Genomic DNA, 15,965 nt, shown 5'->3' with positions numbered 1-15,965 from the left:
TAGTTAAGTCGTGAAAACGAACGAATGGCTGCCAAAGCGATATAAATGTTTGAGGGGCACGAGTCAAAATTTTTCCTTGTCACCAGCCATTTTGTGGTAAGTCATCCAGGCTAGCATGGCCTCGCAGTGCCAAAGCCTCCCGCACCGCTTCGAGAGCTAGTGCACGAAACTTCCTCAGGCATTCGAACGTTCATGTAGCTTTGACAGCGTTGAAGCACGAGAAAAGGCATAGTCGCCCATAAAATCTCCAGGTGTGCATCCAGGCCAACTGTGCCACTCCCTGCATGTCGCACCGTCATCCTGTACACAGAGCTAGCGGGAGACACACAGATTTATCAGATATTTATTAAATTAAGTTCATTGTTAAAAACCAAAGCAGAAAAAAAAAAAAGAACTAAAAACGTTAATATGTACAACAAACGTATGGGCCGCGACCGCATCACAGGAACTCGTCGCACCAGTCGTAAAGGCACTGGTAACAGTCCGACGCCTGCTTGCTGTTGGCGGCGCATATGTCCTTCATCCACTCGACAAACAGGCCCTTGTTTTTCTTCAGCACCAAAAACTGCCCCAGCACCACACTGGCCTGAAAGTAAAGCATTAAAATCTTAACCAGCTGCGAGGCAATGTCAATCTTTACGTTCTCACTATTGTCGCTGACAGAGCAAGAATGGCTGGGCGAGCGTTTCGAACGCCCGGCTTCCAGCGTGCATTTAGTGCCTTTTGTTCTTCGGCCGCACAAGTACACTCGAAATGCAGCAAAGAAACGTAGAAGCGTCGAAGGTAGGAAGCTTCTCGTCTTTCCATTCCCACTTTGTCGGCAACTAGAGACCCTTTTACTCTTTGTAAACGCAAGCCGTCTCTCAGCTCTCCAAGAGATCCCCGGTCGCACCGTTCTGGCAGGCCTCTAAAGCCCACGGACGTCGAAACTCCCAGGACGGTGAAGTTGTGCGGAAGTCCGAGTTGAGGATTTAGCGAGGTCCTGGTGTCGTGCCAGTAGACGTGCGAGAGGGAATCCAGTCGCCTTACGGGAGCAATCAAAAATCTCCCAACAAATCTCGCACCAACGATCCTTTAGTTGTCCACCTAAAGGACTTGTCGTAAAATATTATGTGAATGTTACAAGCAGTGCTATGGTGGGGAATGGTTGTCCTCCACTAGAGCAGAAGTTTGCAGGGATGTGAATTGCCAACGGCGCCTCCCTCCAGCGCTTCAAGGGCAACTCCGGTCAATTTGGAAAATTCTAGGATTACAGAAGATTACTATGTCAACAAAACAACTAATAAACAATTCTATGTCATTTGTTTTCCGAAAAGTTGGTCTTCTTGCAAACCTTGGTTAAACGGAAATCGCAAAGCGAAACCAAAACCTTGCCCACGGCAGACAACATTGGTTCTGCTTGTCAACTACTGGACATCACGTGGTACGGAGACATTGGTCATAGCATCAATGAAACGGCGAAGGGCACCACACGCTCCCTTTTTTCTCTTTCGCATTCGCGCTTCGAAAAGTAATGTCGCACCGACCTTTGAGTCGCTAGATTTAACTAAACTTCATAAAGAGCACATTCGCCAAAAATTAAAGCGGATGTTCGGCCTGCCAATATTTTAGGTGTAGCCAGCTCTACCAAGCTAGGAGCTGCGCAAAGTCCTCGCCGCTCTCTGAACCAAACATTCCAATCCTCACGGACAGTTCATTAAAGGCTGCGTCCAAAGCTGACAAAAAAAAAAAAAATCTATAGGAGAGCTTTTTTTTTTTTTGTCAAGCTGAAGTACTCGTTATTCCAGGACAGCTCTAATTCGGGGTTTGTCGGCATTTACCAAGAAACACGAAACCCCAGTTATAAACTGGCAGATTGATTGAATACTGAAAAACCTCCACTCTACTGAAATACAGTTACAGGACCACCCCACAGATGGCACCAGCGTTTTCCTGTACACCAATCGCAAGGAAGCACTAGGCTCCACTTTGCACTCGGTTACAGCCAAACGCAAGTGTGTGTCAACCAGCGTCATGACACATCCAAAGACCATACCCAGCCCAATTTTAATTTAGGCAAGCTGGGAATATTTTCTCATTTTTCAGTACCAGTACCAGTGCCCGTATCCATATCCATATCACGACCAACTCTATAAAGGGCGACCAGCTCACCTCCTCCTGCCCCAGCGCGCCGCTTTTTGTTTTGCTTGTTCAGTTCTTTTTAGTTCGCCTAGTTCCCGCCGCTCCCGCTGGCGCTGCTTAGAATCTCCACTTTCCCCGCTGCTTAGTACGCTCGGGAAGCTTGGGGAGGCTAGTACAGGCCGTCTTTTGGCACGTGCACACATGGACGCGTGGTTTTTTGGGCTGTAAAATAGCCTAACGGTTAATGGTAAAGTGGAACTAAACGACGGGCTGTGATGGTCTTCTGCTGTGTGCCGCTTTGCAAGTCGAGCACGCGGACTTCGACGGGGGTCGCTTTCCACGAGTTCCCGGTGACGGAGATCCGGAACGACTGGCTGAAAAAAATCTCTTGCCAAGCAGAGGGCAAACCAGTTACCCACCAAACTATGTAGCATAATGAGAAAATAGATTCTCTTCATGTTCATAACACAAAATAGGTCGTGGTACATATAAGTTTACAGCGTCATCCTTTACACGCCGTGTTGCGAATGTTGGACGCTGTATTATAACCTTCCTCATTTTGAGCGTTTAGTTAAATATGCAGTGATGCTGATACACCTACGTACCGGATCAGCCGTCATTCATCGGAAGGAATGATGTTCACGTTTTAATGTTGCGAGCTCGCGAATTTCAGATGACGCGGAACTTACCGACAGGGTGTATATTTTATTTATGAGCATGTTAGACGTCGTTTGTTTATCTGATACTGCTTACTGTATTCGTCACCGTTTTCGAGGTAGTGCGTCACTAATAAAGAAGTTAGTTGTCTGTGTCCTAGTGAAAATAAAAGAATAATACTAAATACACAGCTTGTCTCTGTCTCCTATTCTAACCATTGTTATGAGTCCGCCTATTTTAATGGTCTATTTTAAACATTTTTACGCTTTTGCCTTTCCTACAGCATTATCTCAAGAGATTGAATATACGTTTTCTTCATGTATACAATATAGTACGTTCATTACAGGCCTGGCAAAACATTTATGAGCGGACAAGAGCCATATCCGAAAACCGAAACTAATATATTTTTATTGAAATTTGGAGTATTTCTGGGTGTGCATTCTTCACAAAAGGTATCAAACTAAAGCCGGTCGTATTAAGTGAGAAAAAAGACTCGAAGCTATACTGACAAGCAAGCACTCCCATTGGTCCCCCCGTTGGCTTTACATGAACTTAGCTCTTCTCAAAGGAAAAAAATAAATAACTTAATTAATAGACCGGCAATACAAAGCGCTGTCGCTTTACTCCGTTTACAGAACATGTCAAGAAAGCTATGCGGTTGTCGACAGAAAAGGTTACAATCAAACTCGTGGGTTTTATCAACACAACCACCGCCCGTCGCGTGTGACCGCGCGCGCATTTGGAGATGATACGCGGCGGCGCCTGGCGGATTTCGCTGTCCCCAGCCGTGGTCACGTGGTATTTTCCGGTACACGCGCTCCCGTAGAGAGGGGAGAGCTGACCTGGTCGCCCTTTATAGAGTTGGTCGTGATCCATATCCGTAGCCCCCCCCCCTCCCCTCCTCCTCCTCACCCTCCCCCCTGAATCTGTCGGGACCCACCTTGTCAAAGCCTTTTTGTTCCAGCCTCTTGCCAAGAACCTCGCCGATGCCTGCGAGGTCCGTCACCGCCTTCTCACCCATGGGCTCGGAGACAAAGTTGCGGTGCTTCTGGGAGGTGGACGACATCTTGATCCGATGGCTGAAATAAAAAGGGGGGTGTTTTCAGCGCCGTATTTGTTTGCACAACAGATCCAGTGGTCTTGAAATTCTAGTGGAGCCAATTTTAAGGTCACTGGATTTACGGTGCCTGGAATGCTTCTCCGACCGGTGGGTTTGGCATCCAATGCCATTCATTGATTGAACGTGGTCCCAACAGCGGCAGCGAATGACGGCACAAACGCTGGAGCACGTCGGACGTTGCTATTGGTCGTATAAGTGAAAAAAAAAACAAAAAAAAACCACAAGCAAACACGAGAGCTGTTGTTGTCGGGGCGTCCCGCCCAACTCTTGTCTGCCTAAATTTCCGCATATTGTCGCGCTTCATGGCAAAACGGGAGGGGACTGCTTTTGGGGATGCGGTAAACACAGTAATGCGATTGATGGGAACCCTTAGATTTCATAGGGTGAGGAGGGCAGCTCAGGCGTTTCTGCATTCAGGTGTTTGGCCATCATAAAGTACCGAAATCTATTGAAGCAACACTTGTTTTCAAGATCTATCATGGGACAGTCAACTGCAAGGGCACCAATGTAAAATGTAGCCGCACAAATCTCTTCCAATACCGGCGATTATTTTTATGAATTTAGCATAGTTATTAGTCCAATCAAATAATAAGCTCTGAAAACCTCCCAAATCCTAATGCTCGCACCCCACTTAACGAGACTGACGCAAGATACAGAAGATGGCGTCACTGACCTATAGTTTCTTTTTCTCCGAACGTTTAAAGCCGCCAGCTCGCTTGCGTGCTAAACACCATGCGTTTAATAATCAAGTCTCGCAGCGACAGCGAAAGATAAACTCGAGAAAACACTCGCAATTTGACACACACAAAAAAAACAACAAAAAAACAATGGAACACGGAAATTTAACCATAGGCTTCGCTCGCGCCCGACCTGACGGAAGATGACTCACGAAACCTTCAAAAGTTTGAGCCGCCGGTCACAATAAAGTCAAATAAACGATGACTTTAAAGGTGCAGCCAGAATTTCTCCAAAACTTTGCAATGCTTCCTAAACAGCGCTAGACCACTAAGGGTACATACAGAAATTACTGTCGTGCCATACAGTACAGAGCGCGAATGACACGCGACACGTACGCTATATTTGTCTCTCAATTTCTGCCATCGCCAAACTTCATAAAAGCTAAAGTAACCAAACGAAATACGGCTGAACTGGCAGCTTAAAGCAAAAATAGTGATCTAAAAGCGTTATAACTATTTTGGCTTTGCGCAGAAATCAAAACGTCAAACTTTGTGCGTCCATCGAACCGAACGCCTGCAATAAACCCCCAAGACTCACTCCCACAACGTATTTACCAGCTGAAACTACGTTTGAGAAGCCAGAACCTTATATGCGCTTTTGCGACATGTAAAATTTGCGATTCAATACGAAAAAAGCCGTAAAGTGCACGTAAAAACAGCGTAGTCATACTCAATGTCTTGCCGGTTGAGGTGCAACGACGAGCCGTTGAAACGCCAAATATTCGAAATCGAAGCCACGTCTGCCCCCGATAACAGCTAAGCCAAGTATACCCACACTGTGCCCCGTGATTTCGGCCGCTTTAAAAACAGAGGAAATAGGCATGTGTGCTTCGAATAATGCCTACTTACCGTTGATGCGTACGTAAACGTGAGTGCCTTGAAGAAGTCGCAACGAAGTTTATTTTCTCGAGCCGTGACTTTTTGTAAACTATGGCGATGCACTCTCGAACCCAAAGCTGCGTGTTTGTATTTTCATTTTTCATGTCAAACCGTCATATGTTGGATTGAAGTAAAATAGTAATACAATATGTTCAATATACTTCAAATAATATATTGACTAGTATTTAAGGTATTGTTTATATGTTAAGTGAATTACTTTACTACAGGACTAGAGTCTAGAGTCCACAAAAAAACTCTCGTAACCAGTTCTCTTTGTCAAAGATGGCGACGTGCAGTGTCCGCGGCGTTCGGTCCGCTACCTTCGAACACGTACAAACGCTTGCGTTTTCATGATCTTCAAGCTAAAAGCGACGTATAACATTGTTTTATTACTCGAGCGTTCATTGAGGTCCATTGAAATATTCCGCCGCGGCTACAAATTGGCCCATTTTACGTTGTAAACAAACCATCACGTGGTAACGACAATTCACTGTCTCCGCGGTGCTGTCCGAGTTTTGGTAGCGAAGCACCTGCCAGTTCTTTAAATGAATTTTGGTACTTGAAAGCTACTAGTCGAACATGTCTAAAACCACTAAAATCAAGCACGTGACCAAGGAGGTGTTGGAAGACTACGTCCTTCCTACCGACAACCAGCTGATAGTTCGGGTAAGCTTTGTGGAGCTGTCTTTTCAACGGTTCAGGCACCCTCTGATTCTTTCAATCTGGACGAGCATCCTACCGCTGTGTGGTCGTGTATCGCGACCGTCTGATGCACGTTAAAGACCTCGGGCTAGCAGTCATACTACACTAGCTAAATTTCTTGTATGGGTGATGGGGTAACGCCGACAAGGTTTAACATGATGATGCAATCAATGCAGAGGTGCAAGCGAGCTGGACAAGAATAGCGATAATAATCCCCAGAGAAGGGGACAGTTCACAAACACACATCTCCAAATACAGCTAGGTGACTGGTGCGTGACTGAAAAGTCGCGCATCAGCCACCTAGCTGTGTTTGGAGAAAGGGTTTGTCCTTTGGCCCCCCTTGTTCACCTTCTCCAGAAATTATTATCGTTAAGGCTTAACGTGACTTTAGGTTTGACCAGAGGAAAATTGGAGAAGGCAGGTTTGATGTTTGTAGTTATTTTGCCCAATCTCCCCAAAAGTCATCTTGGCGATATCCCACACTGCCTGGTGATAGTTACAGAAAGGCTGAATAGATGGGAGATTAGACTAGAAAGGCAGGGGTAGGAGTTATACTTTTGGTTTATTTTGGTCACCAGGCTAGGTGGCACAAGCTACCATGCATTATAGAGGGTACAGTCACTAACATACATCCATCCCTACAGTAGTGACATCAGATGCCCATTGGGGCCGACACACGCACAGCACAATTTTCCTCGCTGAGGAGAGGCTACACTTCCTACAAACGCGTCTTGTTCAGGTACATAGTAAAAAACAGCGCAACTCGGCCGAGGACAAAGAAGAGAGACACACTAGACAAGTGCTGAGTAGCACCTGAAGTCTCATTAGTACAGAAGCACTAAATTGATGCTGATGCTTGCGCAGGCATAGGCACGGCGTGATCTTCAAAAGCTTCTGTCTTCAGATCTTGTTAGAAACAAAACATCAAATCGACGCTGATGCTTACACAGGCAATGGCATGATTCATCTTCAAACACTTCATTCTTGAACATTCTTGACTGGTATCACTTTAGTGGCACGAAATATGATCACAGAAATATTACGTCAAAGTAAAGCCGCATCCTCCACTAAAACCAATTTAAAGAAGCGACCAGCTGGTCTTTAGCGGGCGGCAAACATGTTAGCTTTAAGTCAGGGAGCACTGGCGCAACAACCCCATGACGTCACATCGCGGTGGAACTGCGGTTGATTGGTTGTACCGCGTACCGCAGCACCACGGTGACGTCACGTCGCAGCCGTACAGCTGGTCAGTGTTGCCATCCCTCTCTAGCAGATAGTTTCGGTTTTGCCGTAGACTCCCGAAACCAAGCTTCGAGCTGTGATATTTATAAAACTATGCACAATGTCAAAACAGAAATGATACCTTTTTTTCAGGGACACTGCTTTAGCAGAAAACAGTCGTAATCCTAAATTTAAAAAAATATTGACCGGAGTTGCCTTTTAACTGCTCCAGAAGGCTCTCATTAAATTGCACAATTTTGATGATTGCACCCTTGCGGATGACACGAAAAAGTCCAGGCAAGCGCGTGCGGCTCCAAGGACCTCCAGTGCTATCTAACAGAGGAAAACCGAGTTATCCTCGAGGCTATTGTGTGCACGAGCGGCATTTCAGCGGCTGTTACTTTTTACATTACTCCCCACTTGGTCGGCAAACGATTGCCGAGTCAACATCGATGGGAGTAGAGCTCAGTGAAATAAAGTAAAAACCGCTCGTCGTCGTTTATTCTGCGCACTTATTGTCGAACCCCCGAAAACTGATCGCTCCACCTGCCGATTGAGTGGATTCAGCCTTGCCTGACTCTGCCTTTGGTCGTGGAATGCCTCTCTTTTCTGCGAAATCGGCATAAACTTGGTTGTAGCTGGTCAAGCGGGAAGTGAGGACAAAAACCGAACGGCTGCCAAAGTCTCGATAATGTAGACCTTTCTGCTGGCAGATAGCGCAGCCAGCGGGCCTTGTAAGCTTCGCGCTTGCCGCTGCTTTTTCGCATTGTCCGTGACTGTAGCTGCGTCCCGTTTTCGGGTACATTGCTAATGCGGCCCGGGACGTCTGTGCATATCGTAAATATAAGCCCGACTGCACTTTTTCTTCTCGCTACTTATTGTGAACTGGTATCCAAACTTTCAGATCTTGTCTGGGAAGGGGAACAACCTCCACGAAGTCGAAGACCCTTCGGGGAGTACATACCTGGTCAGCATGCCGACCAAGTTCCGGAAGAACATCTGGGTCAAGAGAGGTATTTTAATGGGCTCATGAGTTCTTGAACTATGGTCACTCACTATAATTTGTGACGGGTTCAGGGGAAACTCCTCCCAGCTCATTAGCAGAGTGACTGCTGGTATTTACTGATAAAAAGTGAAAAGTAGCCCTTGTGCCGATTTCATCAAATTGGAGGATAGTTTCGAGGATAAAAAACTGACCTCCTCTTTCAGTGTCTCTTTTGCAAAACTTGAGGATGTAGTCGTGAGTCGCGTTGTTGTTGACATGAAGCACCCGTGACGACAATATTCAAATGCAGTTCATGGATTGGACACGATCGCCGTGGAAGCACTTGGCTTGGGGCTCATGACAATCAAAGCCTCCTGGACAAGCATTCGGATATTGGCTTGAGTCCAATGGCTGCAATGATGGGAATACACAAACTTGGCTCTGTTATGTCACGGCACGGTGGTGGCGCGTCGGGCACACTTCCGGTCTGGGGCTGTGGGCGGAAATTGCCATGGAGGATGTGCATTTCCTGTGTTCTTGTGAAAGGAACCAGACAAAAACCTGCCTTCTCGTTAAAACGCCACGACGAGGGCTGTACCAAAAGAGTCGGGGAAAGCCTTGAAGATCAGTTTTTATGGGTTTTCTGCCAGCTCGGTTTGTCCGAGAATATGGATAGGTGACGTGAAAAAGGAAAGCTGGATGCCGTCGGACCATGGTTGCTTGTGCAGGAAGCACTTTGGGTTGAATTCACGGATACTTGTGGTCGTCAGATTTATTTGTTTTGTTCTGACATGAGCGCGGGAAAACCGCACGGACCACCTGCAGACTACGTCCAGTGCGTCTTGAAGGTCAAACGGCCGCCTGATCATACAGACTGTCTGCTATTTCAAACGTTTCTGCTTGTTGTCGTCTGCTTGTTCAAACGACAGCGGCCCATAGACCAAACATTGACCCAGTGATTGCGATAAGAAGTAAGTGCAGGCCTCAAAAGACTTTTCAAGTTTGAAGGTTGCTTGGGGCAAGTAGGCTCGGTGTAAACAGTAGACAGAGGGAGATGTTGATCATTGTTACCAATGGCCATCACCAACTTGTTATGCTTGGTTCACTTGGTCCGATTTTGTTTGCGCTTTTCAGTGTCAATGTCGACAATCTCGGTTACGGTTCACGTTTTTGTACCCCGAGTGACGTCGCGACCGAAAAGAGCGAGCAGAATCTCATCATGCGAATCAGGCTTTAGCGTCCATTCTGCGGCGTTCACGCGGAATGAATATCCGCATGTCACACTATTCACGCAAAGTTTTGCGGTGTAACTATAGTCGGTTACAAGTCAAGAAGGTAGGAGAAGCTCCTCCCAGAAGTGTGATGCGACCGTTTCAAATCTCTCCGCAGTCGAAAGAAGAGTTCACTGGAAACGCTCCTTGTTCCGCTTCAATGGATTCCCACTTGTCTCCGATCCCACTTTTTAAGAAAGCGACCTTTGTATTCAACGGAGAGGGAACCGAGCCCCTGAAAGCAGCCTTTGTATCCATCGGGGGGGAAGCTAATCCCCGAAAGTCGTATTTGTTTCCGTCGGTGGGGGAGAACTCTAATCTCCCTCTCGTGGCTTCCACAATGCTAAGTCAAAGTCGAAAAGCAAATATGTACAGAAAGGCAAGACCCTCCTCGCGCGTTGTCCGCGACGTCACGGAAACGGTGGGACGCTATTGGATGCAAAGGTGGCGGAGGGATATCTGGTTCCCTTTGAGGGGCATTTGCCGCTACCTTCTTAACCTGTAACTGACTATAGCCTCGTTAATTTCGCTGAGGCCGCTAAAGTAGTCGGGCAGATTCCAATGCGAAAAAGAGCACGGGGACTCATACCGACGTCGACAACATTGCATTCCAATGGTTTCTTCATTGGTGACAGCGAGCTTCGTGCCCACACTCCATCGCGCGAGCGCGGTGCTGGTGGCGTCCACTAGGGGCGTTCCGATTGGTTTGTAAACATGAGTTGGTCTATATCCCAACAATGTCAGGAAGACAGTGCGCACCCTCTGCCAACCCCAGCGCATGGCTGTGATGAACATTGGCAGCATATCATCCCCCTGGCTGCAAACTACGCTGTTTTTTGTTTTTTTTTGCGGCGACTGCAGTTGCGTATAGAAAAAACTAACGAGTGTTTGATAGGTTAGGAACGTGAAGGAGTAATTCTAGGCGGTATTTGCTGAAAGCACAAAAATCGTTGCTTTGCCTCTTTAACTGGTTTCCTTCTCTTACCGGTACAAGGACATTACAAAGTATTCGGGTTACACGTTTGTTCCCTGGGGGTTCGGGTAAGCCCGCACCCCCTTTTCTTAAGCGCGAGCCTCAATAAACTCGGGACGTTTTGTCCGACGCCGAAAATAACCATAGAAAGCACCAAAACTGCGGAAAAAACGTCCCCGAATTCGAAGAGGCATAAACCCAAAAAGCACAGAACCCCATACTTCGTTTCACCCCAAGTCGGAGCGCAGCTAACATTACGAGTCACCGGAGCCACTCGAGCAGTGCCACAAGCACGTCACGGCGTTCGTCGTCTTTGCGTACATTTGCTATCACAGGCTGAGCCAATCAAGCACAGTGCGTGCATCATCCCCTTGCACTTTTAGTCTGTGCGTCTACGCTCATACGTTTTCTAGTCGTTGGCTGCGCTCAAACTTATGCTGAATAGGAGTGCAACGGTAAGTGCTCGACAAGGCCGGTTCGCACGTTTGTGTCGGTTGCGTTTAAAGCGAACGAAACGACAACGACGACCGAGTAATCGGGACGACTGTTCTCCATGCGGGAGGCAACAACCTACCCAAGAAGTAGCTTCCAGGAGTGAGCACGAACTGCAGTTGTCCTGATCGTTTCTGTCGTTTTGCTTGCTGCAGACGCAACCTGCGCAAATATCGGAACCGGCTCGAGCGTGTAGGTACGAATGATCGTGTGGTGTCCCAAAACCTCGGGAGGTTTTGTTTCCTCGGCTTTCCCCCAGGCGACTTTGTCATCGTGGAACCCATCCAAGAGGGCGACAAGGTCAAGGCCGAGATTGTTCGCATCCTCTACAGGGAGCAGGTCAAGTACATCAAGGAGGAGGGCAAATGGTGAGCTCCGTCGCTCCGACCGTCTGCTGACGGACCCACAGGCCGGTTCCCAGACTTGTGCACGGGTGTGATCGACTGCATTGCAATCACTTCCGATCGCTCGGGACGAGAGGGCGCAGTACGAGAATGTTTCTCGTAGATGTCACGTGGATTTGATGTTCCAAATGCTGCTAAACCGTCTAGTTACGCGCAAATCGGAAGTGTTTCAACGCTGCCGGATAGATGGCGCTAGTGCGTTCTCTCTTCCAGAGCCCTTTGTACGGAGAGAGTTTGGCCGATGGGCGGAGCCCGTCGCTTGCTAGAACGAGCGGACTTGGCGACGCCTCAATATGGAGGCTTCTGCTTTTGGCCATTCCACTCTGCATGCACTAGTCCAAATTTGCAGTTAAAAGTTGTTTTACGAGTTTTTTGTACGCCGACATTTTGTTACGCCTGCAATCGGTCACTGTGTCCAAGCACCGGTCATCCCTTTATCAATCTCCAAAAACAGAAATTCCAAATAGACTTTTTTTTTTTTCCCCTTTTGGTTTTAAGCAAAATGATACTTTCTCAAACAGAAAGAAGTCTGGCGATCGAGCGCACGACTTCGCGGCGGTGTTCATTCTTGAGACATAATATATTTTCGAAGTGTCGAAAATTTGCTTTTAACAAAAAATGAAGAAATGAAAGATCATATATTTTTTAAAAATTTTAGCAGATAAGTCAGCTTGAGCTGTTGATTGCATGTAGGGTGCCAAAGACACTCGCATTAGCGACAGGTCACCGCATGCCTAGTTTGGAGCGGGTCTGAAATTCTATGCCACAATACGGCCAAGGAAGAATGCCGTATACTGGTTGCGTGACTTCCAGCTGTGGTTGCTAGACCGTTGGCATGTCCTGAAGAATGCCAAGCTCTCCCATAAAGGGCTCTGCTCTCGTCATAAGCGGTTTCAGGAGGTCCTAATGGAGTCGATCACACTGAAACGTGAATGTTTAAACCAGCCTTTAGCGTCGGTTGATGGATAGTTGATCGTGATAATTGCCATGACATTCGGGTGGTAAGGTCGTTGAAATGCGCAGTTACGTTTACTTTGCAACCGTAGAAACCTAGAGTGGTCGTAGAATATTAGTTGGCCTAATAATGTTGCAAAATATGGCCAAAACATTGCGGTGTTTCACCTTGCGAGGGCCCGCAAACGACGCCGAGAGTAAAACAAGCCAATTAAGTGCTATGCAAGCATCACGCAACCTTCGAGAGGGGAAAGCCGACATGCGGGACATGTAGTAACGTGATATAATGATGTCTTGTTTATATGGACACCTCCGTTCTCCCGAAAAAAGCTCATAATGCGAGTTGTCCAGTTCATGCATTTACCCAGTTGGTCCCCGTTTGTATAGCGGGGTATCAATATTGATCGGGTTCGTATTAATGAGACATACGACAGTATGTTTGCAGCGCTGTATTGGCTGGGATGGCTTGTAGCATTCGCTGCAAACCTTCATGAACCATGGGCGGATTTAGGGGGTGGGGGGAAACCCCTCCAAAGCCCCCCCCCCCCCCCCAAGGTCAACTTTGTTTTTTTTTTAAATGAGGAAATCGATATACACCAGCCAAAAGTTTAGTTTTGGGTGACATAACAAATATTGGGTCAACAAAATAGATCAGGGCCTCTAAACTCGTAAAGCACAAAGTTGGGGCCAAAGTTGACGGAGCACACTGATTGGCCTATCACGACAATGACGTCGTGCTTTTTTTCGCCAACGTCCAATCGGCGCGCTCCGCGAACTTTCGGCTCCAACTTGGTGTTTAACGAGCTTAGGGCCTCCGGGCAACGTTTTGGACGTAATGTCATCTCTCGGCAGACCCCCCCCCCCCCCCTTTACCCCCCAAGCCTGACCCATAAGGCCGCCCCTTTCGTAAGCCGTCACCAGACTTGTACACGTTACTGAAAAAAAGTAACCGATTACAATTAAAACACTTCGCTGTAAAAAGTAACTGATTACAATTAAAATTACAGCCTCAGAAAAGTAATAAAAAAATTATACTCTACAGTAATCGATTACTTCCCACATTACTTTTCATTCAACTTTTTTTGTTACGGTAGCATAATCCTTAAAAACTCCCGCTCAGTTGTTAAAAAAAAAAGTCTTGATTGTTTTTGTTTAAAGCTGAGCGAGTGACGCCGACGCACCAAATCCCTTTCGTGAAAAAATAAATAAATAAAAAGAGTGCTGTTTAAACACATTACTCACAAGAGGCTGGATAAGGTCATTTTTATACCCTAACGTAATCTCAGGTGTACAAAAAAAAAAAAAAAAATATACCCAGGAAATGAAGCATAGTGAAGTGGCCTACTAATCCCCAAGGTCCCGTGCTTAGTGGTTTTGAAAAAGAAAAAAAATATTGACCCTTGCCCAGAGCCGACGCCAGCACTTCCTCCCCCACAAAAAAATAAAAAATTGTAATGGGTAATTTTGTACTTGTCTTACTATTGGGTAATTTTGTACTTGTCTTACTATTCATACTTGTATTCTTACTATTCATACTTGTACTAATGGGTAATTTTGTACTTGTCTTACTATTCATACTTGTATCTACAAGTATGAATAACCAACCTGCTCAGCTTCAGGCAATCACAGGGTAATTTTATAATTGATTACAACAAAAAGTAATTCAATTACAATGATCATTACTCATTAAAGGAAGTAATTGAAGTGTTACAAAATTACAGTAAAATGTGATCAATTACAAGTAATTCATTAATTGTAACGCGTTATGTACAAGTCTGGCCGTCAGGAAGTGTAGTTTGTGAAACCGGGAATTATGAAACTACGAAGAGGGGTTTCAGCCAGTAGCGTAGCCAGTCATTTGTTTTTTGTTGTTTTTTTGGGGGGGAGGGGGAAAGGGGACTGAAGCCCCATAAGCCTCCCCCCTGGATATGCCACTGGTTCCAGCGCTGATAGTTTCTTTGTCAAACATTTTCTAGCTTACAGGAGCTCTTTACCTTTGATGGTACGCCGTCATTGCCATCGCTAATGGCAGCATAGTTTGTGTCGAGGCGTGCCTCTTAGAGAGAAAAGTTGCTTAAGGTCGGTATTCTTCCGGTTCCAGGCCAAAGGCTTTTGACGACGGCGAGGCGAAGGGAGACGCTGAACACCGCAGTCCCGAGGACAGCGACAGCGATGACGATGACAACGACCTATTTGTGAACACCAACAGGCCGAGCGTGGTCTACGAAGAGAGTGAATCGTCGTCCACGGAGGAAGAAGCGAATTGAGTTTGGTCTTGTCCGGTCGGTGGGTGGCGGGGCCTGGGAACGCCGCGGAGTCTGTAAATAGACTGGACCAGCAAGCAACGGCCACTTTGTGTACAACTCAACACACAAAAAAATAAAGTGTAAATCCGTAGGCAGACGGAAACCTTGGGATGGGACTGGGCTGTCCTTCAGGCTCATTCGCAGATTTGTGCTTGAATGCGATTGACCGCGTTGCAACCGCCTGCAAGAGGACATGCTGCCGCCACCTATCGGCTAGTCCCAGAACGACTGCCACCTGCATTTATATGCAGGTGACAATTGAAGAACACCTCTGATTGGATACGTTTTGTTTCTTGTGCATTAATAAGACAGACAGGAAATGCCAGAAAGTCAAGCTGGAGTGGTGTAGTGGCCAGCATACCTGAACGGACATTGGGAGGCCCAGACTTCAAATCCTGGCTCTGCTGTTTATTTTGGCTTTCGGTGGGTTCGTAAAACTTTAATTCTTTGATTCACTGGATTAAGTATGGTTCATTCATCTGCATATGTTCGTTTATATATAGTATATATATATACAGGGTGTCACAAAAGAAAATTTACACACTCTTTTTTACCACGAAAATAAACTAGGCATCGCCGAACACTCATTCTCCGCCCAAAGGTGGAGCTAGAGGTCACAACCAGATGCCAAAGTTTCAGCCCGATCCGATAACTTAATCAAAAGTTGTAAGTGATTTTCTGAAAATTTCAATGGGAAAATGGAGCCCATTTTTGCCCGTTCTCGGTTTCTGGTGCCATAGAGCCCCATGTATTCGAAAACTCCGTCGGCCGCCATTTTCCCATTGAAATTTTCAGAAAATCACTTATAACTTTTGATTAAGTTATCGGATCGGGCTGAAACTTTGGCATCTGGTTGTGACCTCCAGCTCTACCTTTGGGCGGAAAATGAGCGTTCGGCGATGCCTAGTTTAGTTTTGCGGTAAAAAAGACTGTGTAAATATTTTTTTGTGACACCCTGTATATATGTATATATATATATGGTAATATTTTTTATTTAAAACATTTTTTAAAAAGGTGCCTTTACTACTACGTGAATGTCGTCTTCACTACATGTTACTTGAGCTCGGTGAACAACCATCACAATCTGTTGAGTAATTAACTAAAATTCGTTAATTAACTTTTTAATTAATGTTTTTTGGGGCA

General features: G+C 46.2%; 2 protein-coding genes across 2 annotated transcripts; one reads left to right on the top strand and one right to left on the bottom strand.

Annotated features, from left to right (window-relative positions):
• Positions 1-327: 327 nt before the first annotated feature.
• LOC8026480 (barrier-to-autointegration factor) lies at positions 328-5,579 on the bottom strand. The gene is made up of 3 exons (XM_029974170.3): positions 5,485-5,579; positions 3,719-3,857; positions 328-586 (listed from the first exon to the last, which is right to left on the bottom strand). The coding sequence occupies exons 2-3, from the start codon at positions 3,842-3,844 to the stop codon at positions 440-442; spliced, it is 273 nt and encodes a 90-aa protein (XP_029830030.1). The 5' UTR covers positions 3,845-3,857; positions 5,485-5,579; the 3' UTR covers positions 328-439.
• Positions 5,580-5,780: 201 nt separating this feature from the next.
• LOC8026479 (probable RNA-binding protein EIF1AD) lies at positions 5,781-14,938 on the top strand. Its single transcript, XM_029974169.4, has 4 exons — positions 5,781-6,180; positions 8,342-8,450; positions 11,418-11,526; positions 14,618-14,938. The coding sequence occupies exons 1-4, from the start codon at positions 6,094-6,096 to the stop codon at positions 14,781-14,783; spliced, it is 471 nt and encodes a 156-aa protein (XP_029830029.3). The 5' UTR covers positions 5,781-6,093; the 3' UTR covers positions 14,784-14,938.
• The last annotated feature ends 1,027 nt before the right edge of the window (positions 14,939-15,965 follow it).

Source organism: Ixodes scapularis, unplaced genomic scaffold, assembly GCF_016920785.2.
Source record: "Ixodes scapularis isolate PalLabHiFi unplaced genomic scaffold, ASM1692078v2 PGA_scaffold10__122_contigs__length_95168666, whole genome shotgun sequence".
Lineage (NCBI taxonomy): Eukaryota > Metazoa > Arthropoda > Arachnida > Ixodida > Ixodidae > Ixodes > Ixodes scapularis.
This window is presented reverse-complemented; position numbering and strand designations above follow the sequence as displayed.